The 24,476-nt window shown below is 51.5% G+C and overlaps 1 protein-coding gene across 2 annotated transcripts in view; it reads right to left on the reverse strand.

Moving 5' to 3' along the window:
- Positions 1-24,476, reverse strand: part of LOC138579452 (vitelline membrane outer layer protein 1 homolog) — a 305,899-nt gene that overhangs the window by 157,905 nt on the left and 123,518 nt on the right. For both annotated transcript variants that reach the window (XM_069649781.1, XM_069649782.1), the window contains exon 2: positions 22,196-22,379. In XM_069649781.1, the coding sequence (XP_069505882.1) occupies positions 22,196-22,379 (184 nt within the window). The remainder of the gene's footprint in view (positions 1-22,195; positions 22,380-24,476) is intronic.

A 24,476-nucleotide genomic window follows, 5' to 3' on the forward strand; every position in this document is an offset into this window, starting at 1 on the left:
TCACCTACCAGCCCACTGTAAAGACAAAGTATGCTCCACTCTCTCAGGCTTGGAGTGTTTCAGGCCCTCTGTTCTTCCTCTATCAGTCTGTCGGACCTGTGGGATTTCCTGCACACTTTGCTCTTCCCCTACCACTCACTCGGGCTTGGAATGTTTCAATCCCCTCTGTTCTTCCTCTATCAGTCTCTCAGACCTGTGGGATTTCCTGCACACTCTGTTCTTCCCCTACCACTCTCAGGCTTGGAGTGTTTCCACCCCTCTGTTCTTCCTCTGTCAATCTCTTGGACCTGTGGGATTTCCTGCACACTCTGCTCTTCCTCTACCACTCTCTCAGCCATGGAGTGTTTCCACCCCATCTGTTCTTCCTGTCAGTCTCTTGGACCTGTGGGATTTCCTTCACACTCTGCTCTTCCCCTACCACTCTCAGGCTTGGAGTGTTTTCAGACCCCTGTTCTTCCTCTGTCAGTCTCTTGGACCTGTGGGATTTCCTGCACACTCTGCTCTTCCCCTACTGCTCTCTCAGGCTTGAACTGTTTCCACCCCATCTGTTCTTCCTCTGTCAGTCTATTGGACCTGTGAGATTACCTGCACATTCTGCTCTTCCCCTACCACTCTCTCAGGCTTGGAGTGTTACCACCCCCTCTGTTCTTCCTCTGTCAGTCTATCGGACCTGTATGATTTCCTGCACACTCTGCTCTTCCAAACACTCTCTCGGGTTTGGAGTGTTTCAGGCCCTCTTTTCTTCCTCTGTCAGTCTATCGGACCTGTGGGATTTCCTGCACACTCCCCTCTTCCTCTGCCACTCTCTTGTGCTTGGACTGTTTCAAGCCCTCTGTCCATCCTATGTCAGTCTATTGGACCTGTGGGATTTCCTGCACACTCTGCTCTACCCCTACCGCTCTCTCAGGCTTGGAGTGTTTCAGGCCCTCTGTTCTTCCTCTGTCAGTCTATCGGACCTGTGGGATTTCCTGCACACTCTGCTCTTCGTCTATCACTCTCTCAGGCTTCCTCAGCCGTTCCCCTACCACTTTCTCAGGCTTGAAGTGTTTTCCAGCCCCTCTGTTCTTCCTCTGTCCGTCTCTCGGACCTGTCAGATTTCCTGCACACTCTGCTCTTCTGGGATTTCCTGCACAGTCTGCTCTTCCACTACTGCTCTCTCAGGCGTAGAGTTTTTCCACCCCTCTGTTCTTCCTCTGTGTGTCTATCGGACCTGTGGGATTTCCTGCACACTCTGCTCTTCGTCTATCACTCTCTCAGGCTTCCTCAGCCGTTCCCCTACCACTTTCTCAGGCTTGAAGTGTTTTCCACCCCCTCTGTTCTTCCTCTGTCAGTCTCTTGGACCTGTGGGATTTCCTGCACACTCTGCTCTTCGTCTACCACTCTCTCAGGCTTCCTCAGCCGTTCCTCTACCACTTTCTCAGGCTTGAAGAGTTTTCCACCCCCTCTGTTATTCCCCTGTCAGTCTGTCGGACCTGTCGGATTTCCTGCACACTCTGCTCTTCCCCTACCACTCTCTCAGGCTTCCTCAGCCATTCCCCCCTACCACTTGCTCAGGCTTCAAGTGTTTTCCAGCCCCTCTGTTCTTCCTCTGTCCGTCTCTCGGACCTGTCAGATTTCCTGCACACTCTGCTCTTCCCCTACCACTCTCTCAGGCTTCCTCAGCCATTCCCCCCTACCACTTGCTCAGGCTTGAAGTGTTTTCCAGCCCCTCTGTTATTCCTCTGTCCGTCTCTCGGACCTGTCGGATTTCCTGCACACTCTGCTCTTCCCCTACCACCATACTTGCCAGCATAATGTGACGAAAAAGATGGAGGATTTTTCAAGTTTGAAAAATAATAATTCCCATAACAATGACATCACAGGAAAATACAAAACATACAAACAGGGAAACATGGAAAGATGTTGAAATGGTAAAAATGTATAATTCTGAATGCTAACACCAAATTGTCGGCAGATGCTATGTGATGATGTTACACTCTGCCACTTGCTTTCACTACTGGTTCACCTAAGGGTTGTACTGGCAAGAGTGCAGGAGAGAGTCATGTAGCTGACAGGTCAGTGGATTGGTCTGACCCCAATCAAAGTAATCACCTACCAGCCCACTGTAAAGACAAAGTATGCTCCACTCTCTCAGGCTTGGAGTGTTTCAGGCCCTCTGTTCTTCCTCTATCAGTCTGTCGGACCTGTGGGATTTCCTGCACACTTTGCTCTTCCCCTACCACTCACTCGGGCTTGGAATGTTTCAATCCCCTCTGTTCTTCCTCTATCAGTCTCTCAGACCTGTGGGATTTCCTGCACACTCTGTTCTTCCCCTACCACTCTCAGGCTTGGAGTGTTTCCACCCCTCTGTTCTTCCTCTGTCAATCTCTTGGACCTGTGGGATTTCCTGCACACTCTGCTCTTCCTCTACCACTCTCTCAGGCTTGGAGTGTGCCCACCCACTGTGTTCTTCCTCTGTCAGTCTCTTGGACCTGTGGGATTTCCTGCACACTCTGCTCTTCGTCTACCACTCTCTCAGGCTTCCTCAGCCGTTCCTCTACCACTTTCTCAGGCTTGGAGAGTTTTCCACCCCCTCTGTTATTCCCCTGTCAGTCTGTCGGACCTGTCGGATTTCCTGCACACTCTGCTCTTCCCCTACCACTCTCTCAGGCTTCCTCAGCCATTCCCCCCTACCACTTGCTCAGGCCTGAAGTGTTTTCCAGTCCCTCTGTTCTTCCTCTGTCCGTCTCTCGGACCTGTCAGATTTCCTGCACACTTTGCTCTTCCCCTACCACTCACTCTGGCTTGGAGTCTTTCCACCCCCTATGTTCTTCCTCTGTCAGTCTATCAGACCTGTGGGATTTCCTGCACACTCTGCTCTTCTGGGATTTCCTGCACAGTCTGCTCTTCCCCTACTGTTCTCTCAGGCGTGGAGTCTTTCCAAATCTCTGTTCTTCCTCTGTCAGTCTATCGGACCTGTGGGATTTCCTGCACAATCTGCTCTTCCTCTACCGCACTCTCAGGCTTGGAGTATTTCCACCCCCTCTGTTCTTCCTCTGTCAGTCTCTCGGATCTGTGGGATTTCCTGCACACTCTGCTCTTCCCCTACCCCTCTCTCAGGCTTAAAGTGTTTCCACCCCTCTGTTCTTCCCCTGTCAGTCTATCGGACATGTGGGATTCCTGCACACTCTGCCCTCCCCCTACCACTCTCTCAGGCTTGGAGAGTTTCCACCCCTCTGTTCTTCCTCTGTCAGTCTATCGAACCTGTGGGATTTCCTGCACACTCTGCTCTTTCCCTACCACTCTCTCAGTCTTCCTCAGCCGTTCCCCTACCACTTTCTCAGGCCTGAAGTGTTTCCACCCCCTCTGTTCTTCCTCTGTCTATCAGACTTGTGGGATTTCCTGCACACTCTGCTCTTCCTCTACCACTCTCTCAGGCCTGGAGTGTTTTCAACCCCTCTGTTCTTCCTCTGTCACTCTATCGGACCTGTGGGATTTCCTGCACACTCTGCTCTTCCTCTACCACTCTCTCAGGCCTGGAGTGTTTTCACCCCCTCTGTTCTTCCTCTGTCACTCTATCGGACCTGTGGGATTTCCTGCACACTCTGCTCTTCTGGCATTTCCTGCACAGTCTGCTCTTCCACTACTGCTCTCTCAGGCGTAGAGTGTTTCCACCCCTCTGTTCTTCCTCTGTGTATCTATCAGACCTGTGGGATTTCCTGCACACTCTGCTCTTCGTCTATCACTCTCTCAGGCTTCCTCAGCCGTTCCCCTACCACTTTCTCAGGCTTGAAGTGTTTTCCACCCCCTCTGTTATTCCACTGTCAGTCTGTCGGACCTGTCAGATTTCCTGCACACTCTGCTCTTCCCCTACCACTCTCTCAGGCTTCCTCAGCCATTCCCCCCTACCACTTGCTCAGGCTTGAAGTGTTTTCCAGCCCCTCAGTTCTTCCTCTGTCCGTCTCTCGGACCTGTCGGATTTCCTGCACACTCTGCTCTTCCCCTACCACCATACTTGCCAACATAATGTGACGAAAAAGATGGAGGATTTTTCAAGTTTGAAAAATAATAATTCCCATAACAATGACATCACAGGAAAATACAAAACATACAAACAGGGAAACATGGAAAGATGTTGAAATGGTAAAAATGTATAATTCTGAATGCTAACACCAAATTGTCGGCAGATGCTATGTGATGATGTTACACTCTGCCACTTGCTTTCACTGCTGGTTCACCTAAGGGTTGTACTGGCAAGAGTGCAGGAGAGAGTCATGTAGCTGACAGGTCAGTGGATTGGTCTGAGCCCAATCAAAGTAATCACCTACCAGCCCACTGTAAAGACAAAGTATGCTCCACTCTCTCAGGCTTGGAGTGTTTCAGGACCTCTGTTCTTCCTCTATCAGTCTGTCGGACCTGTGGGATTTCCTGCACACTTTGCTCTTCCCCTACCACTAACTCGGGCTTGGAATGTTTCAATCCCCTCTGTTCTTCATCTATCAGTCTCTCAGACCTGTGGGATTTCCTGCACACTCTGATCTTCCCCTACCACTCTCAGGCTTGGAGTGTTTCCACCCCTCTGTTCTTCCTCTGTCAATCTCTTGGACCTGTGGGATTTCCTGCACACTCTGCTCTTCCTCTACCACTCTCCCAGGCTTGGAGTGTTTCCACCCCCTCTGTTCTTCATCTGTCAGTCTCTCGGACCTGTGGGATTTCCTGTACACTCTGCTCTTTCCCTACCACTCTCTCAGGCTTGGAGTGTGCCCACCCACTCTGTTCTTCCTCTGTCAGTCTCTTGGACCTGTGGGATTTCCTGCACACTCTGCTCTTCCCATACCGCTCTCTCAGGCTTGAAGTGTTTCCACCCCTCTGTTCTTCCTCTGTCACTCTATCGGACCTGTGGGATTTCCTGCACACTCTGCTCTTCCTCTACCGCTCTCTCAGGCTTGGAGTGTTTCCACCCCCTCTGTTCTTCCTCTGTCAGTCTATCGGACCTGTGGGATTTCCTGCACACTCTGCTCTTCGTCTACCACTCTCTTAGGCTTCCTCAGCCGTTCCCCTCCCACTTTCTCAGGCTTGAAGAGTTTTCCACCCCCTCTGTTATTCCCCTGTCAGTCTGTCGGACCTGTCGGATTTCCTGCACACTCTGCTCTTCCCCTACCACTCTCTCAGGCTTCCTCAGCCATTCCCCGCTACCACTTGCTCAGGCCTGAAGTGTTTTCCAGTCCCTCTGTTCTTCCTCTGTCCGTCTCTCGGACCTGTCGGATTTCCTGCACACTTTGCTCTTCCCCTACCACTCACTCTGGCTTGGAGTCTTTCCACCCCCTATGTTCTTCCTCTGTCAGTCTCGGACCTGTGGGATTTCCTGCACATTCTGCTCTTCCCATACCCCTCTCTCAGGCGTGGAGTGTTTCCACCCCTCTGTTCTTCCTCTGTCAGTCTATCAGACCTGTGGGATTTCCTGCACAATCTGCTCTTCCTCTACCGCTCTCTCAGGCTTGGAGTGTTTCCACCCCTCTGTTCTTCCTCTGTCAGTCTCTCGGATCTGTGGGATTTCCTGCACACTCTGCTCTTCCCCTACCACTCTCTCAGGCTTGGAGAGTTTCCACCCCTCTGTTCTTCCTCTGTCAGTCTATCGAACCTGTGGGATTTCCTGCACACTCTGCTCTTTCCATATCACTCTCTCAGGCTTGGAGTGTGCCCACCCACTCTGTTCTTCCTCTGTCAGTCTCTCGGACCTGTGGGATTTCCTGCACACTCTGCTCTTCCCATACCGCTCTCTCAGGCTTGAAGTGTTTCCACCCATCTGTTCTTCCTCTGTCACTCTATCGGACCTGTGGGATTTCCTGCACACTCTGCTCTTCGTCTACCACTCTCTCAGGCTTCCTCAGCCGTTCCCCTACCACTTTCTCAGGCTTGAAGAGTTTTCCACCCCCTCTGTTATTCCCCTGTCAGTCTGTCTGACCTGTCGGATTTCCTGCACACTCTGCTCTTCCCCTACCACTCTCTCAGGCTTCCTCAGCCATTCCCCCCTACCACTTGCTCAGGCCTGTAGTGTTCTCCAGTCCCTCTGTTCTTCCTCTGTCCGTCTCTCGGACCTGTCGGATTTCCTGCACACTTTGCTCTTCCCCTACCACTCACTCTGGCTTGGAGCCTTTCCACCCCCTATGTTCTTCCTCTGTCAGTTTTGGACCTGTGGGATTTCCTGCACACTCTGCTCTTCCCATACCGCTCTCTCAGGCTTGGAGTGTTTCCACCCCTCTGTTCTTCCTCTGTCAGTCTATCAGACCTGTGGGATTTCCTGCACACTCTGCTCTTCTGGGATTTCCTGCGCAGTCTGCTCTTCCCCTACTGCTCTCTCAGGCGTAGAGTGTTTCCAACTCTCTGTTCTTCCTCTACCGCTCTCTCAGGCTTGGAGTGTTTCCACCCCCTCTGTTCTTCCTCTGTCAGTCTCTCGGATCTGTGGGATTTCCTGCACACTCTGCTCTTCCCCTACCCCTCTCTCAGGCTTAAAGTGTTTCCACCCCCCTGTTCTTCCCCTGTCAGTCTATCGGACATGTGGGATTCCTGCACACTCTGCTCTCCCCCTACCACTCTCTCAGGCTTGGAGAGTTTCCACCCCTCTGTTCTTATTCTGTCAGTCTATCGAACCTGTGGGATTTCCTGCACACTCTGCTCTTCCCCTACCACTCTCCCAGTCTTCCTCAGACATTCCCCTACCACTTTCTCAGGCCTGAAGTGTTTCCACCCCCTCTGTTCTTCCTCTGTGTGTTTATCGGACCTGTGGGATTTCCTGCACACTCTGCTCTTCCCCTACCACTCTCTCAGGCTTGGAGTGTTTCCACCCCCCTGTTCTTCCTCTGTCAGTCTCTCTGACCTGTGTGATTTCCTGCACACTCTGCTCTTCCTCTACCACTCTCTCAGGCTTGGATTGTTTCCCGCCCTCTGTTCTTCCTCTGTCAGGATATCAGACCTGTGGGATTTCCTGCACACTCTGCTCTTCCCCCACCACTCTCTCGGGCTTGGAGTGTTTCAGACCCTCTGTCCTTCCTCTATCAGTCTATTGGACCTGTGGGATTTCCTGCACTCTCTGCTCTTCTTCTACCACTCTCTCGGACTTAGAGTGTTTCCAACCCCTCTGTTATTCCTTTGTCAGTCTCTCAGACTTGTGGGATTTCCTGCACACTCTGCTCTTCCCCTACCACTCTCTCAGGCTTGGAGTGTTTCCAACCCCTCTGTTCTTCCTCTGTCAGTCTCTTGGATGTGTGGGATTTCCTGCACACTCTGCTCTTCTGGGATTTCCTACACACTCTGCTCTTCCCCTATTGCTCTCTCAGGTGTAGAGTGTTTCCACCCTCTGTTCTTCCTCTGTCATTCTATCGGACCTGTGGGATTTCCTGCACACTCTGCTCTTCCCCTACCACTCTCTCGGGCTTGGAGTGTTTCAGGCCCTCTGTTCTTCCTCTATCAGTCTATCGGACCTGTGTGATTTCCTGCACACTCTGCTCTTCCCCTAGGGCTCTCTCAGCCGTGGAGTGTTTCCAGCCCTCTATTCTTCCTCTGTCAGTCTCTTGGATGTGTTGGATTTCCTGCACACTCTGCTCTTCTGGGATTTCCTACACACTCTGCTCTTCCCCTATTGCTGTCTCAGGTGTAGAGTGTTTCCACCCCTCTGTTCTTCCTCTGTCAGTCTATCGGACCTGTGGGATTTCCTGCACACTCTGCTCTTCCCCTACCACTCTCAGGCTTGGAGAGTTTCCACCCCCTCTGTTCTTCCTCTGTCAGTCTATCTGACCTGTGGGATTTCCTGCACACTCTGCTCTTCCTCTACCACTCTCTCAGGCCTGGAGTGTTTCCCGCCCTCTGTTCTTCCTCTGTCATTCTCTCGGACCTGTGGGATTTCCTGCACACTCTGCTCTTCCCCTACCACTCTCAGGCTTGGAGTGTTTCCACCCCCTCTGTTCTTCCTCTGTCAGTCTCTCTGACCTGTGGGATTTCCTGCACACTCTCATCTTCCTCTACCACTCTCTCAGGCTTGGAGTGTTTCCACCCCTTCTGTTCTTCCTCTGGCAGTCTCTCTGACCTGTGGGATTTCCTTTACCCTCTGCGCTTCCCCTACCACTCTCTCAGGCTTGGATTGTTTCCACCCCATCTGTTCTTCCTCTCTATCTGACCTGTGGGATTTCCTGCACACTATGCTCTTCCTCTACCACTCTCTCAGGCCTGGAGTGTTTCCCGCCCTCTGTTCTTCCTCTGTCAGTCTATCAGACCTGTGGGATTTCCTGCACACTCTGCTCTTCCCCTACCGCTCTCTCAGGCTTGGACTGTTTCCACCCCATCTGTTCTTCCTCTGTCAGTCTATTGGACCTGTGAGATTACCTGCACATTCTGCTCTTCCCCTACCACTCTCTCAGACTTGGAGTGTTTCCAACCCCTCTGTTCTTCCTCTGTCAGTCTCTTGGATGTGTGGGATTTCCTGCACACTCTGCTCTTCTGGGATTTCCTACACACTCTGCTCTTCCCCTATTGCTCTCTCAGGTGTAGAGTGTTTCAACCCTCTGTTCTTCCTCTTTCATTCTATCGGACCTGTGGGATTTCCTGCACACTCTGCTCTTCCCCTACCACTCTCTCAGGCTTGGAGTGTTTCAGGCCCTCTGTTCTTCCTCTATCAGTCTATCGGACCTGTGGGATTTCCTGCACACTCTGCTCTTCCCCTAGGGCTCTCTCAGCCGTGGAGTGTTTCCAGCCCTCTATTCTTCCTCTGTCAGTCTCTTGGATGTGTGGGATTTCCTGCACACTCTGCTCTTCTGGGATTTCCTACACACTCTGCTCTTCCCCTATTGCTGTCTCAGGTGTAGAGTGTTTCCACCCCTCTGTTCTTCCTCTGTCAGTCTATCGGACCTGTGGGATTTCCTGCACACTCTGCTCTTCCCCTACCACTCTCAGGCTTGGAGTGTTTCCACCCCCTCTGTTCTTCCTCTGTCAGTCTATCTGACCTGTGGGATTTCCTGCACACTCTGCTCTTCCTCTACCACTCTCTCAGGCCTAGAGTGTTTCCCGCCCTCTGTTCTTCCTCTGTCAGTCTATCAGACCTGTGGGATTTCCTGCACACTCTGCTCTTCCCCTAGGGCTCTCTCAGCCGTGGAGTGTTTCCAGCCCTCTATTCTTCCTCTGTTAGTCTCTTGGATTTGTGGGATTTTCTGCACACTCTGCTCTTCTGGGATTTCCTGCACACTCTGCTCTTCCCCTACTGCTCTCTCAGGCGTAGAGTGTTTCCACCCCTCTGTTCTTCCTCTGTCAGTCTATCGGACCTGTGGGATTTCCTGCACACTCTGCTCTTCCCCTACCACTCTCTCGGGCTTGGAGTGTTTCAGGCCCTCTGTTCTTCCTCTATCAGTCTATTGGACCTGTGGGATTTCCTGCACACTCTGCTCTTCCCCTACCACTCACTCAGGTTTGGAGTGTTTCCACCCCCTGTGTTCCTCCTCTGTCATTCTCTCGGAACTGTGGGATTTCCTGCACACTCTGCTCTTCCCCTACCACTCTCAGGCTTGGAGTGTTTCCACCCCCTCTGTTCTTCCTCTGTCAGTCTCTCTGACCTGTGGGATTTCCTGCACACTCTCATCTTCCTCTACCACTCTCTCAGGCTTGGAGTGTTTCCACCCCTTCTGTTCTTCCTCTGGCAGTCTCTCTGACCTGTGGGATTTCCTTTACCCTCTGCGCTTCCCCTACCACTCTCTCAGGCTTGGATTGTTTCCACCCCGTCTGTTCTTCCTCTCTATCTGACCTGTGGGATTTCCTGCACACTATGCTCTTCCTCTACCACTCTCTCAGGCCTGGAGTGTTTCCCGCCCTCTGTTCTTCCTCTGTCAGTCTATCAGACCTGTGGGATTTCCTGCACACTCTGCTCTTCCCCTACCGCTCTCTCAGGCTTGGACTGTTTCCACCCCATCTGTTCTTCCTCTGTCAGTCTATTGGACCTGTGAGATTACCTGCACATTCTGCTCTTCCCCTACCACTCTCTCAGACTTGGAGTGTTTCCACCCCCTCTGTTCTTCCTCTGTCAGTCTATCGGACCTGTAGGATTTACTGCAAACTCTGCTCTTCCAACCACTCTCTCAGGTTTGGAGTGTTTCAGGCCCTCCGTTCTTCCTCTGGCAGTCTATCGGACCTGTGGGATTTCCTGCACACTCTGCTCTTCCCCTACCACTCTCAGGCTTGGAGTGTTTCCACCCCCTCTGTTCTTCCTCTGTCAGTCTATCTGACCTGTGGGATTTCCTGCACACTCTGCTCTTCCTCTACCACTCTCTCAGGCCTAGAGTGTTTCCCGCCCTCTGTTCTTCCTCTGTCAGTCTATCAGACCTGTGGGATTTCCTGCACACTCTGCTCTTCCCCTAGGGCTCTCTCAGCCGTGGAGTGTTTCCAGCCCTCTATTCTTCCTCTGTTAGTCTCTTGGATTTGTGGGATTTTCTGCACACTCTGCTCTTCTGGGATTTCCTGCACACTCTGCTCTTCCCCTACTGCTCTCTCAGGCGTAGAGTGTTTCCACCCCTCTGTTCTTCCTCTGTCAGTCTATCGGACCTGTGGGATTTCCTGCACACTCTGCTCTTCCCCTACCACTCTCTCGGGCTTGGAGTGTTTCAGGCCCTCTGTTCTTCCTCTATCAGTCTATTGGACCTGTGGGATTTCCTGCACACTCTGCTCTTCCCCTACCACTCACTCAGGTTTGGAGTGTTTCCACCCCCTGTGTTCCTCCTCTGTCATTCTCTCGGAACTGTGGGATTTCCTGCACACTCTGCTCTTCCCCTACCACTCTCAGGCTTGGAGTGTTTCCACCCCCTCTGTTCTTCCTCTGTCAGTCTCTCTGACCTGTGGGATTTCCTGCACACTCTCATCTTCCTCTACCACTCTCTCAGGCTTGGAGTGTTTCCACCCCTTCTGTTCTTCCTCTGGCAGTCTCTCTGACCTGTGGGATTTCCTTTACCCTCTGCGCTTCCCCTACCACTCTCTCAGGCTTGGATTGTTTCCACCCCGTCTGTTCTTCCTCTCTATCTGACCTGTGGGATTTCCTGCACACTATGCTCTTCCTCTACCACTCTCTCAGGCCTGGAGTGTTTCCCGCCCTCTGTTCTTCCTCTGTCAGTCTATCAGACCTGTGGGATTTCCTGCACACTCTGCTCTTCCCCTACCGCTCTCTCAGGCTTGGACTGTTTCCACCCCATCTGTTCTTCCTCTGTCAGTCTATTGGACCTGTGAGATTACCTGCACATTCTGCTCTTCCCCTACCACTCTCTCAGACTTGGAGTGTTTCCACCCCCTCTGTTCTTCCTCTGTCAGTCTATCGGACCTGTAGGATTTACTGCAAACTCTGCTCTTCCAACCACTCTCTCAGGTTTGGAGTGTTTCAGGCCCTCCGTTCTTCCTCTGGCAGTCTATCGGACCTGTGGGATTTCCTGCACACTCTGCTCTTCCCCTACCACTCACTCAGGCTTGGAGTGTTTCCACCCCCTCTGTTCTTCCTCTGTCATTCTCTCGGACCTGTGGGATTTCCTGCACACTCTGCTCTTCCCCTACCACTCTCAGGCTTGGAGTGTTTCCACCCCTTCTGTTCTTCCTCTGGCAGTCTTCCGGACCTGTGGGATTTCCTGTACCCTCTGCTTTTCCCCTAGGGCTCTCTCAGCCGTGGAGTGTTTCCAGCCCTCTATTCTTCCTCTGTCAGTCTATCGGACCTGTGGGATTTCCTGCACACTTTGCTCTTCTGGGATTTCCTACACACTCTGCTCTTCTCCTGCTGCTCTCTCAGGCGTAGAGTGTTTCCAGTCCTCTATTCTTCCTCTGTCAGCCTATTGGATCTGTGAGATTTCCTGCACACTCTGCTCTTCTGGGATTTCCTACACACTCTGCTCTTCCCCTACTGCTCTCTCAGGCGTAAAGTGTTTCCACCCCTCTGTTCTTCCTCTGTCAGTCTATCGGACCTGTGGGATTTCCTGCACACTCTGTTCTTCCCCTACCACTCACTCAGGCTTGGAGTGTTTCCACCCCCTCTGTTCTTCCTCTGTCATTCTCTCGGACCTGTGGGATTTCCTGCACACTCTGCTCTTCCCCTACCACTCTCAGGCTTGGAGTGTTTCCACCCCTCTGTTCTTCCTCTGTCAGTCTATCGGACCTGTGGGATTTCCTGCACACTCTGCTCTTCCCCTACCACTCTCAGGCTTGGAGTGTTTCCACCCCCTCTGTTCTTCCTCTGTCAGTTTATCTGACCTGTGGGATTTCCTGCACACTCTGCTCTTCCTCTACCACTCTCTCAGGCCTGGAGTGTTTCCCGGCCTCTGTTCTTCCTCTGTCAGTCTATCAGACCTGTGGGATTTCCTGCACACTCTGCTCTTCCCCTAGGGCTCTCTCAGCCGTGGAGTGTTTCCAGCCCTCTGTTCTTCCTCTGTCAGTCTATCGGACCTGTGGGATTTCCTGCACACTCTGCTCTTCCCCTACCACTCTCTCGGGCTTGGAGTGTTTCTGGCCCTCTGTTCTTCCTCTATCAGTCTATTGGACCTGTGGGATTTCCTGCACACTCTGCTCTTCTGGGATTTCCTGCACACTCTGCTCTTCCCCTAGGGCTCTCTCAGCCGTGGAGTGTTTCCAGCCCTCTATTCTTCCTCTGTCAGTCTATTGGACCTGTGAGATTTCCTGCACACTCTGCTCTTCTGGGATTTCCTATACACTCTGTTCTTCCCCTACTGCTCTCTCAGGCGTAAAGTGTTTCCACCCCTCTGTTCTTCCTCTGTCAGTCTATCGGATCTGTGGGATTTCCTGCACACTCTGCTCTTCCCATACCACTCTCTCGGGCTTGGAGTGTTTCAGGCCCTCTGTTCTTTCTCTGTCAGTTTCTCGGACCTGTGGGATTTCCTGCACACTCTGCTCTTCTGGGATTTCCTGCATACTCTGCTCTTCCCCTAGGGCTCTCTCAGCCGTGGAGTGTTTCCACCCCTCTGTTCTTCCTCTGTCAGTCTATCGGACCTGTGGGATTTCCTGCACACTCTGCTCTTCCCCTACCACTCACTCAGGCTTGGAGTGTTTCCACCCCCTCTGTTCTTCCTGTGTCATTCTCTCAGACCTGTGGGATTTCCTGCACACTCTGCTCTTCCCCTACCAGTCTCAGGCTTGGAGTGTTTCTACCCCTTCTGTTCTTCCTCTGGCAGTCTTCCGGACCTGTGGGATTTCCTGCACACTCTGCTCTTCCCCTACCGCTCTCTCATGCGTGGAGTGTTTCCACCCTCTGTTCTTCCTCTGTCAGTCTATCAGACCTGTGGGATTTCCTGCACACTCTGCTCTTCCCCTAGGGCTCTCTCAGCCGTGGAGTGTTTCCAGCCCTCTATTCTTCCTCTGTTAGTCTCTTGGATTTGTGGTATTTTCTGCACACTCTGCTCTTCTGGGATTTCCTGCACACTCTGCTCTTCCCCTACTGCTCTCTCAGGCGTAGTGTGTTTCCACCCCTCTGTTCTTCCTCTGTCAGTCTATCGGACCTGTGGGATTTCCTGCACACTCTGCTCTTCCCCTACCACTCTCTCGGGCTTGGAGTGTTTCAGGCCCTCTGTTCTTCCTCTATCAGTCTATTGGACCTGTGGGATTTCCTGCACACTCTGCTCTTCCCCTACCACTCACTCAGGTTTGGAGTGTTTCCACCCCCTGTGTTCCTCCTCTGTCATTCTCTCGGACCTGTGGGATTTCCTGCACACTCTGCTCTTCCCCTACCACTCTCAGGCTTGGAGTGTTTCCACCCCCTCTGTTCTTCCTCTGTCAGTCTCTCTGACCTGTGGGATTTCCTGCACACTCCCATCTTCCTCTACCACACTCTCAGGCTTGGAGTGTTTCCACCCCTTCTGTTCTTCCTCTGGCAGTCTCTCTGACCTGTGGGATTTCCTTTACCCTCTGCGCTTCCCCTACCACTCTCTCAGGCTTGGATTGTTTCCACCCCGTCTGTTCTTCCTCTCTATCTGACCTGTGGGATTTCCTGCACACTATGCTCTTCCTCTACCACTCTCTCAGGCCTGGAGTGTTTCCCGCCCTCTGTTCTTCCTCTGTCAGTCTATCAGACCTGTGGGATTTCCTGCACACTCTGCTCTTCCCCTACCGCTCTCTCAGGCTTGGACTGTTTCCACCCCATCTGTTCTTCCTCTGTCAGTCTATTGGACCTGTGAGATTACCTGCACATTCTGCTCTTCCCCTACCACTCTCTCAGACTTGGAGTGTTTCCACCCCCTCTGTTCTTCCTCTGTCAGTCTATCGGACCTGTAGGATTTACTGCAAACTCTGCTCTTCCAACCATTCTCTCAGGTTTGGAGTGTTTCAGGCCCTCCGTTCTTCCTCTGGCAGTCTATCGGACCTGTGGGATTTCCTGCACACTCTGCTCTTCCCCTACCACTCACTCAGGCTTGGAGTGTTTCCACCCCCTCTGTTCTTCCTCTGTCATTCTCTCGGACCTGTGGGATTTCCTGCACACTCTGCTCTTCCCCTACCACTCTCAGCCATGGAGTGTTTCCACCCCCTCTGTTCTTCCTCTGTCAGTCTCTCGGATCTGTGGGATTTCCTGCACACTCTGCTCTTCCCCTACCACTCACTCAGGCTTGGAGTGTTTCCACCCCCTCTGTTCTTCCTCTGTCATTCTCTCGGACCTGTGGGATTTCCTGCACACTCTGCTCTTCCCCTACCACTCTCAGCCATGGAGTGTTTCCACCCCCTCTGTTCTTCCTCTGGCAGTCTATCGGACCTGTGGGATTTCCTGCACACTCTGCTCTTCCCCTACCACTCACTCAGGCTTGGAGTGTTTCCACCCCCTCTGTTCTTCCTCTGTCATTCTCTCGGACCTGTGGGATTTCCTGCACACTCTGCTCTTCCCCTACCACTCTCAGCCATGGAGTGTTTCCACCCCCTCTGTTCTTCCTCTGTCAGTCTCTCGGATCTGTGGGATTTCCTGCACACTCTGCTCTTCCCCTACCACTCTCAGGCTTGGAGTGTTTCCACCCCCTCTGTTCTTCCTCTGTCAGTCTCTTGGATTTGTGGGATTTCCTGCACACTCTGCTCTTCTCCTGCTGCTCTCTCAGGCGTAGAGTGTTTCCAGTCCTCTATTCTTCCTCTGTCAGTCTATCGGACCTGTGGGATTTCCTGCACACTCTGCTCTTCTGGGATTTCCTACACACTCTGCTCTTCCCCTACTGCTCTCTCAGGCGTAAAGTGTTTCCACCCCTCTGTTCTTCCTCTGTCAGTCTATCGGACCTGTGGGATTTCCTGCACACTCTGCTCTTCCCCTACCACTCTCTCGGGCTTGGAGTGTTTCTGGCCCTCTGTTCTTCCTCTATCAGTCTATTGGACCTGTGGGGATTTCCTGCACACTCTGCTCTTCTGGGATTTCCTGCACACTCTGCTCTTCCCCTAGGGCTCTCTCAGCCGTGGAGTGTTTCCAGCCCTCTATTCTTCCTCTGTCAGTCTCTCGGATTTGTGGGATTTCCTACAAACTCTGCTCTTCTCCTGCTGCTCTCTCAGGCGTAGAGTGTTTCCAGTCCTCTATTCTTCCTCTGTCAGCCTATTGGACCTGTGAGATTTCCTGCACACTCTGCTCTTCTGGGATTTCCTACACACTCTGCTCTTCTCCTGCTGCTCTCTCAGTCGTAGAGTGTTTCCAGCCCTCTATTCTTCCTCTGTCAGCCTATTGGATCTGTGGGATTTCCTGCACACTCTGCTCTTCCCCTACCACTCACTCAGGCTTGGAGTGTTTCCACCCCCTCTGTTCTTCCTGTGTCATTCTCTCGGACCTGTGGGATTTCCTGCACACTCTGCTCTTCCCCTACCACTCTCAGGCTTGGAGTGTTTCCACCCCTTCTGTTCTTCCTCTGGCAGTCTTCTGGACCTGTGGGATTTCCTGTACCCTCTGCGCTTCCCCTACCACTCTCTCAGGCTTGGATTGTTTCCACCCTTCTGTTTTTCCTCTGTCAGTCTATCAGACCTGTGGGATTTCCTGCACACTCTGCTCTTCCCCTACCAGTCTCAGGCTTGGAGTGTTTCTACCCCTTCTGTTCTTCCTCTGGCAGTCTTCCGGACCTGTGGGATTTCCTGCACACTCTGCTCTTCTGGGATTTCCTGCACACTCTGCTCTTCCCCTAGGGCTCTCTCAGCTGTGGAGTGTTTCCAGCCCTCTATTCTTCCTCTGTTAGTCTCTTGGATTTGTGGGATTTTCTGCACACTCTGCTCTTCTGGGATTTCCTGCACACTCTGCTCTTCCCCTACTGCTCTCTCAGGCGTAGAGTGTTTCCACCCCTCTGTTCTTCCTCTGTCAGTCTATCGGACCTGTGGGATTTCCTGCACACTCTGTTCTTCCCCTACCACTCACTCAGGCTTGGAGTGTTTCCACCCCCTCCGTTCTTCCTCTGTCATTCTCTCGGACCTGTGGGATTTCCTGCACACTCTGCTCTTCCCTTACCACTCTCAGGCTTGGAGTGTTTCCACCCCTCTGTTCTTCCTCTGTCAGTCTATCGGACCTGTGGGATTTCCTGCACACTCTGCTCTTCCCCTACCACTCTCAGGCTTGGAGTGTTTCCACCTCCTCTGTTCTTCCTCCGTCAGTCTCTCGGACCTGTGGGATTTCCTGCACACTCTGATCTTCCTCTACCACTCTCTCAGACTTGGAGTGTTTCCACCCCTTCTGTTCTTCCTCTGGCAGTCTCTCGGACCTGTGGGATTTCCTGTACTCTCTGTGCTTCCCCTACCACTCTCTCAGGCTTGGAGTGTTTCCACCCCTTCTGTTCTTCCTCTGGCAGTCTCCCGGACCTGTGGGATTTCCTGTACCCTCTGCTCTTCCCCTACCACTCTTCCGGGCTTGGAGTGTTTCCACCCCTTCTGTTCTTCCTCTGTCAGTCTATCGGACCTGTGGGATTTCCTGCACACTCTGCTCTTCCCCTACCACTCACTCAGGTTTGAAGTGTTTCCACCCCCTGTGTTCTTCCTCTGTCATTCTCTCGGACCTGTGGGATTTCCTGCACACTCTGCTCTTCCCCTACCACTCTCAGGCTTGGAGTGTTTCCACCCCTTCTGTTCTTCCTCTGGCTTTCTATCTGACCTGTGGGATTTCCTGCACACTATGCTCTTCCTCTACCACTCTCTCAGGCCCGGAGTGTTTCCCGCCCTCTGTTCTTCCTCTGTCAGTCTATCAGACCTGTGGGATTTCCTGCACACTCTGCTCTTCTGGGATTTCCTGCACACTCTGCTCTTCCCCTACCGCTCTCTCAGGCGTAGAGTGTTTACACCCACTCTGTTCTTCCTCTGTCAGTCTATCGGACCTGTGGGATTTCCTGCACACTCTGCTCTTCCCCTACCGCTCTCTCAGACTTGGACTGTTTCCACCCCATCTGTTCTTCCTCTGTCAGTCTATCGGACCTGTAGGATTTACTGCAAACTCTGCTCTTCCAACCACTCTCTCGGGTTTGGAGTGTTTCAGGCCCTCCGTTCGTCCTCTGTCAGTCTATCAGACCTGTGGATTTCCTGCACACTCTGCTCTTCCCCTACCACTCTCAGGCTTGGAGTGTTTCCACCCCCTCTGTTCTTCCTCTGTCAGTCTATTGGACCTGTGAGATTTCCTGCACACTCTGCTCTTCTGGGATTTCCTGCACACTCTGCTCTTCCACTACTGCTCTCTCAGGCGTAGAGTGTTTCCACTCCTCTGTTCTTCCTCTGTCAGTCTATTGGACCTGTGAGATTTCCTGCACACTCTGCTCTTCTGGGATTTCCTGCACACTCTGCTCTTCTAGGATTTCCTGCACACTCTGCTCTTCCACTACTGCTCTCTCAGGCGTAGAGTGTTTCCACTCCTCTGTTCTTCCTCTGTCAGTCTCTCTGACCTGTGTGATTTCCTACACACTCTGCTCTTCCACTACTGCTCTCTCAGGCGTAGAGTGTGTCCCGCCCTCTGTTCTTCCTCTGTCAGTCTATCAGACCTGTGTGATTTCCTGCACACTCTGCTCTTCCCCTAGGGTTCTCTCAGCCGTGGAGTGTTTGCAGCCCTCTATTCTTCCTCTGTCAGTCTCTTGGATTTGTGGGATTTCCTACACACTCTGCTCTTCCCCTACCACTCTCTCGGGCTTGGAGTGTTGCAGGCCCTCTGTTCTTCCTCTATCAGTCTATCGGACCTGTGGGATTTCCTGCACACTCTGTTCTTCCCCTACCACTCACTCAGGCTTGGAGTGTTTCCACCCCCTCCGTTCTTCCTCTGTCATTCTCTCGGACCTGTGGGATTTCCTGCACACTCTGCTCTTCCCCTACCACTCTCAGGCTTGGAGTGTTGCAGGCCCTCTGTTCTTCCTCTGTCAGTCTCTCGGACCTGTGGGATTTCCTGCACACTCTGATCTTCCTCTACCACTCTCTCAGGCTTCGAGTGTTTCCACCCCTTCTGTTCTTCCTCTGGCAGTCTCTCGGACCTGTGGGATTTCCTGTACCTTCTGCGCTTCCTCTACCACTCTCTCAGGCTTGGAGTGTTTCTCCCCTCTATTATTCCTCTGTCAGTCTATCTGACCTGTGGGATTTCCTACACACTCTGCTCTTCCTCTACCACTCTCTCAGGCCTGGAGTGTTTCCAGCCCTCTGTTCTTCCTCTGTAGTCTATCAGACCTGTGGGATTTCCTGCACAATCTGCTCTTCTGGGATTTCCTGCACACTCTGCTCTTCCCCTACCGCTCTCTCAGGCGTGGAGTGTTTCCACCCCTCTGTTCTTCCTCTGTCAGTCTATTGGACCTGTGGGAAATCCTGCACACTCTGCTCTTCCCCTACCGCTCTCTCATGCGTGGAGTGTTTCCACTCCTCTGTTGTTCCTCTGTCAGTCTATTGGACCTGTGGGATTTCCTGCACACTCTGCTCTTCCCCTACCACTCTCTCGGGCTGGAGTGTTTCAGGCCCTCTGTTCTTCCTCTATCAGTCTATCGGACCAGTGGGATTTCCTGCACACTCTGCTCTTCCTCTACCACTTTCTCGGGCTTGGAGTGTTTCCTCCCCTCTGTTCTTCTTCTGTCAGTCTATCGGACCAGTGGGATTTCCTGCACACTCTGCTCTTCCCGTACCTTTCGGGCTTGTGAGGTTTCTCACACCCTCAGCTGTTCCCCTACCACTCTCTCAGGTTTAAGTGGTTTCCAGCCCATCAGTTCCTGTTCTGCCGCTCTCTCGCAGGTGGCAGAGAATAATATTAAAACCTTGTGAAAACTGGGCAAATTCCGCAGGAGTGCACTGTACAGACAAGACGCTTAGACTGTTCTTCCTTGTCTCAGTTGCCCCCATGAAGTCCTGCTCCCCACTCGTAGGGCCGATAGTCTGTCCTCTTGGGGGTCCCTCAAAGCTAGCCGCAATACCCCCATTTAATCGCTGACCTATTTGCTCAAGGCCCATTTGTTTACAATTCTGTAACGCTTTTCCTCACAAATATATCCGGGGGGGATGGCTTTAGGTGTTTAATCATGGTGGGAAGGCTGTGTTGGGTCTCCCCCCACCATTATATTTGCAAAGAAATGTGTTTTTAAAAGAACAAATCTGCCTTGAGCAATTTTATCTGAACAAACAATGTGCAACCAATCAACCTCCAAGTTCTTCTTCTTCCTAATATACCTCCTCCAGATCTCCATGGCCTTCTTCTTCCTAATATATCACCTCCAGATCTCCATGGCCTTCTTCTTCCTAATATACCTCCTCCAGATCTCCATGGCCTTCTTCTTCCTAATATACCTCCTCCAGATCTCCATGGTCTTCTTCTTCCTAATATACCTCCTCCAGATCTCCATGGTCTCCTTCTTCCTAATATACCTCCTCCAGAACTGCATGGTCTTCTGTTTCCTAATATACCTGCTCCAGATCTCCATGGTCTTCTTCTTCCTAATATACCTCCTCCAGATCCCCATGGTCTTCCTCTTCCTAATATACCTCCTCCAGATCTCCATGGTCTTCTTCCTAATATACCTCCTCCAGATCTCCATGGTCTTCTTCTTCCTAATATACCTCCTCTGGATCTCCATGGTCTTCTTCTTACTAATATACCTCCTCCAGATCTCCGTGGTCTTCTTCTTCCTAATATACATCCTCCAGATCTCTGTGGTCTTCTTCTTCCTAATATACCTCCTCCAGATCTCCATGGTCTTCTTCTTCCTAATATACCTCCTCCAGATCTCCATGGTCTTCTTCTTCCTAAAATACCTCCGCCAGATCTCCATGGTCTTCTTCTTCCTAATATACCTCCTCCATATCTCCATGGTCTTCTTCTTCCTAAGATACTTCCTCCAGATCTCCATGGTCTTCTTCTTCCTAATATACCTCCTCCAGATCCCCATGGTCTTCTTATTCCTAATATATTTCCTCCGGATCTCCATGGTCTTCTTCTTCCTAATATATCTCCTCCGGATCTCCATGGTCTTCTTCTTATCTTTTATTGGTCTCACTGCCCTTCACTGATGCTCTTTGATCTCCTCCTTCTCGTCTCGGTTCAATTTCTTCAGCTGTTCCCAAATCTCCTCCTTAAGATCAGACCGCCCTGTCTTCCTTGCTTTCACCAACACCCTCCTGACTCCTGTCCTTCACCACCTCTTGAGGTGGTCAGCTCCTCCCTTCCCTTTCACTACTCTTGACCCACATTCCTCTCAGATACCACCTTCCACCTCCTTGTGAAGTTACCACTGCTCCTCGCCACTTCTTCCACCTGGTTATGACGCAGTCACTTCCCCTACTTTCTCATTCCTTCTACTTATGTTCCTCCTACCTCCCTTCTTCCTCCTCGTTCTCCTCCTATATCTTCCAACCTCCTCCCTCTCCTCACACAACTAACCTTAAAAGCTCCCTTCTCTCTCCAACCACCAGCAAAGTATTTCCCACACAGACTGACTGTGGCTTGGAGTTTATATAGTACAGTCCTCCGTGCTCCTGTGCTCACTCTGTGTTTGAGAATGTGATTGGCTGCCTCTAAATTCCTCATCTGATCTTACTGAGAAGGCCTTAGGATGAACCAAGTCTAAACAAATGGTCTGACATCTTGGATGGACATTTTCTAATATTCATGTTGTCTTCAATCCTGTGCATGTTCAGGTGTTGGATTTCCTGCTGAACCGCAATGATTTCCGTGTGCCTGTGAACACTGTGGTCATCTTGCTCATGGTCCACCAGCCCTCAGTTACTGCTCAGGACCTTCCCGGCAAGCCACAAAGAAATGTCTAAACTGCTCTCGATGTCTACCCAAGATGAAAAGGTTTGCGATGACCAAGCAGGATGCCAGAGTCCCTGACTCTGCTCTGAATGCCGCGTCCCCTTGAAGGAATTATGCTCTCTTCCCGTCCTGAGCTCGGATGTCTTGAGGGGACCATGCTAACTGAATTTTTCTGGGGCACAATAACGAGGGACTGGATAGTAATTGAATGCAGGTGGAAGTTGAGAATTATTTTCATTATGCTTTTGCAGGAACCCTGATCCCATGCTAGCTTCTATAGGGCCAGTGTTGCATCTATGTGACCCGTGACTGTCCCTTGCCCCCAGGAGTGGGGTAAGAGGATGCGACCAATGGATCCTCTCATTAGGACCCTGGGAAGCATCATGCTATGTTTGGGGCCCCCTTCGTTACCCAGCAGTAGTTCCACATAAATGGACAGGGCACTTCTTCACCGCAAATATAAACTTCAAGGCCACAAACTAAAATGAAGATTTGGCATTCCTATCATGGACTCTGAGGAGAAGGACACCATTCCATGCCCAGTCCCCGACTATAGAAGCCAAATCCCTGAAGCAGTACTAAGCCAAACTTAAGACCCACCAATTCTAAACCCCGATCTCCACATGAACTCCCCGGAAGCACAGGCAACTTGAATGCTAGGACCAATCTGTAGCACTCCACGCCGCTCACGGGTGGCACGAGTGCAGAGAATCTAGTATAATTGGGTGTCAACTACATGAAGAAATGAAATTGAATGCAAGAGGTACTCCAGCTGAACCTTCGAAACAATGGAAATCAACATGAAGAAAACAACTGGCAAATAGGTTCCCAAGACCAAAATCCATGGACCGCCAGCTCAAGATGCCTCCTCATAAGGCAAAGAGGCAATGCAGGTCTGACGGTGTCTGCTCCGGATGTGCTGAAGAAGGGCGATGGCGACCTGGCAACTGTGCACATTGCTAATATTCAGAACAAATGTTTAGCCAAAAGCTATCATACCTTCAGAGAAAATCCAACGGCATATTGTCGATCAGGGCACATCTCGATGGGATGCCAGTCTCCCCAAGGTCCACCATTGGGAACAGTGAGAACCGCAGTGACCTTTCTGCCATCGGCGCACCCGTACACGAGGACCAGAACAGCGATGCCGAGCACCGGCGCCATTCTGCGTGTCTTCAATTTCCTGCAAGATGGCAGACAATGAAAATGGCGGCATCAGTAGGTACAGCGCTGAAGGATCATGGAAGCAAGGTTTTGAATGAATCATGGCAGCTGGCATTACTTGGAGATACCCTGCCATGCCACTACAGAAGAGGAAACACCAAATGAACACTAGGTTTGGTGCCAGTCCAAAAGGGGCAGTTGAACCCATCTCCTCTGTGCAAGACTTCAAGCAACCCCAGACTTCTCCCACAGGGGCAGGAGGTCTAGGCATAGCCGTGCCACACTGACTGGCATTTGCACAACTGAAGGTTGAGGACTGGAAGGTTTCAAATTGATCACGGCCCTGGGCCACTGTTCTGAGAAAGTCTCCAGAGCATTGATTGTCAGCCTCCCATCAATATGTTCCTATTTATTTGATTTATTTATTTAAATCCTTATTAGGCGCTACACGCCCGTGGGCCTCAGAGCGCATAACAGCACAGTAAAGCGGTTATTTTATTGTATTCAAATGCAAATGTAAATATTCACCACTAGATTTCTTTATCACACTCTAGGGGGTGCTAGAGAAGTGTGCTCTATTCACTGGCCCTGTGAGTCAAGTCGCTGGACTCCAGCTTCCCGCCCACAGCCTCCACCCACACCCATGTCCCCCATCACCATTAGCAGCAGAGATAATAAGACGTGGGTGCTTGCCTTAGCAGCGACCCCACTCCTTTCATTGTAAGACCCTTGTTACCAGCGACACTGAAAACAGACTTAATCTGACAGGAGTAGATTTGCTGCTAGAAGGTACGTTTCCTTGTTTCCATTTTCCAAAGGCAGTAGCACCCCAGTTTATAATCGCAGGTATTAATGGCAATATTTTCATTTTATTGTATTTTGGTTAAAATCACAATTTCAACCTTAACAATACATACCGCACCAAAGGTATATTACGAAAAGAAAGATCCTTCTGAGTGCAGAAGCTTTGTGAGCACAGAACACACAGCACAGTTCATCAGATTTAGAATTCACATAAACAATCTCAAATATGTCATCTATTTTTATCTATTAGATTCAAATGTTTTATAACACCTAGAACAGCTGAAGCACATGAGGTATACGTGCCATTCAAACAACTGAGCCAGAAGCTATCATTAGCTACTCAATCACGGTTCTGCAAATAAACTCTGAAATATAAGACCCCACTTCCTCTGGCTCTGCGTCTTTGTGAAGTGAGCTTCCTCTGGCTCCGCGTCTTTGCGCAGTGAGCTTCCTCTGGCTCCGCGTCTGTGCGCAGTGAGCTTCCTCTGGCTCCGTGTCTTTGTGCAGTGAACTTCCTTGGCTCTGTGTCTTTGTGCAGTGAGCTTCCTCTGGCTCTGTGTCTTTGCGCAGTGAGCTTCCTCTGGCTCCGTGTCTTTGCACAGTGAGCTTCCTCTGGCTCTGTGTCTTTGTGCAGTGAGCTTCCTCTGGCTCTGCGTCTTTGCGCTGTGAGCTTCCTCAGGCTCTGCATCTTTGCGCAGTGAGCTTCCTCTGGCTCTGTGTCTTTGCGCAGTGAACTTCCTCTGGCTCTGCGTCTTTGCGCAGTGAGCTTCCTCTGGCTCTGTGTATTTGTGCAGTGAACTTTCTCTGACTCTGCGTCTTTGCGCAGTGAGCTTTCTCTGGCTCCGTGTCTTTGCGCAGTGAGCTTCCTCTGGCTCCGCGTCTTTGCGCAGTGAGCTTCCTCTGGCTCTGTGTCTTTGCACAGTGAGCTTCCTCTGGCTCCGCGTCATTGCACAGTGAGCTTCCTCTGGCTCTGCGTCTTTGCGCAGTGAGCTTCCTATGGCTCTGCGTCTTTGCGCAGTGAGCTTCCTATGGCTCCGCGTCTTTGTGCAGTGAGTTTCCTCTGTCGCTGTGTCTTTGTGCAGTGAGCTTCCTCTGGCTCCGTGTCTTTGTGCAGTGAGCTTCCTCTGGCTCTGTGTATTTGTGCAGTGAACTTCCTCTGGCTCTGTGTCTGCGCAGTGAGCTTCCTCTGGCTCTGTGTCTTTGCGCAGTGAGCTTCCTCTGGCTCTGCATCTTTGCGCAGTCAGCTTCTTCTGGTTCTGTGTCTTTGCACAGTGAGCTTCCTCTGGCTCCGTGTCTTTGCGCAGTGAACTTC

The sequence above is a fragment of the Ambystoma mexicanum genome, chromosome 3p (assembly GCF_040938575.1).
Source record: "Ambystoma mexicanum isolate Mex_15411 chromosome 3p, UKY_AmexF1_1, whole genome shotgun sequence".
NCBI classification, from domain to species: domain Eukaryota; kingdom Metazoa; phylum Chordata; class Amphibia; order Caudata; family Ambystomatidae; genus Ambystoma; species Ambystoma mexicanum.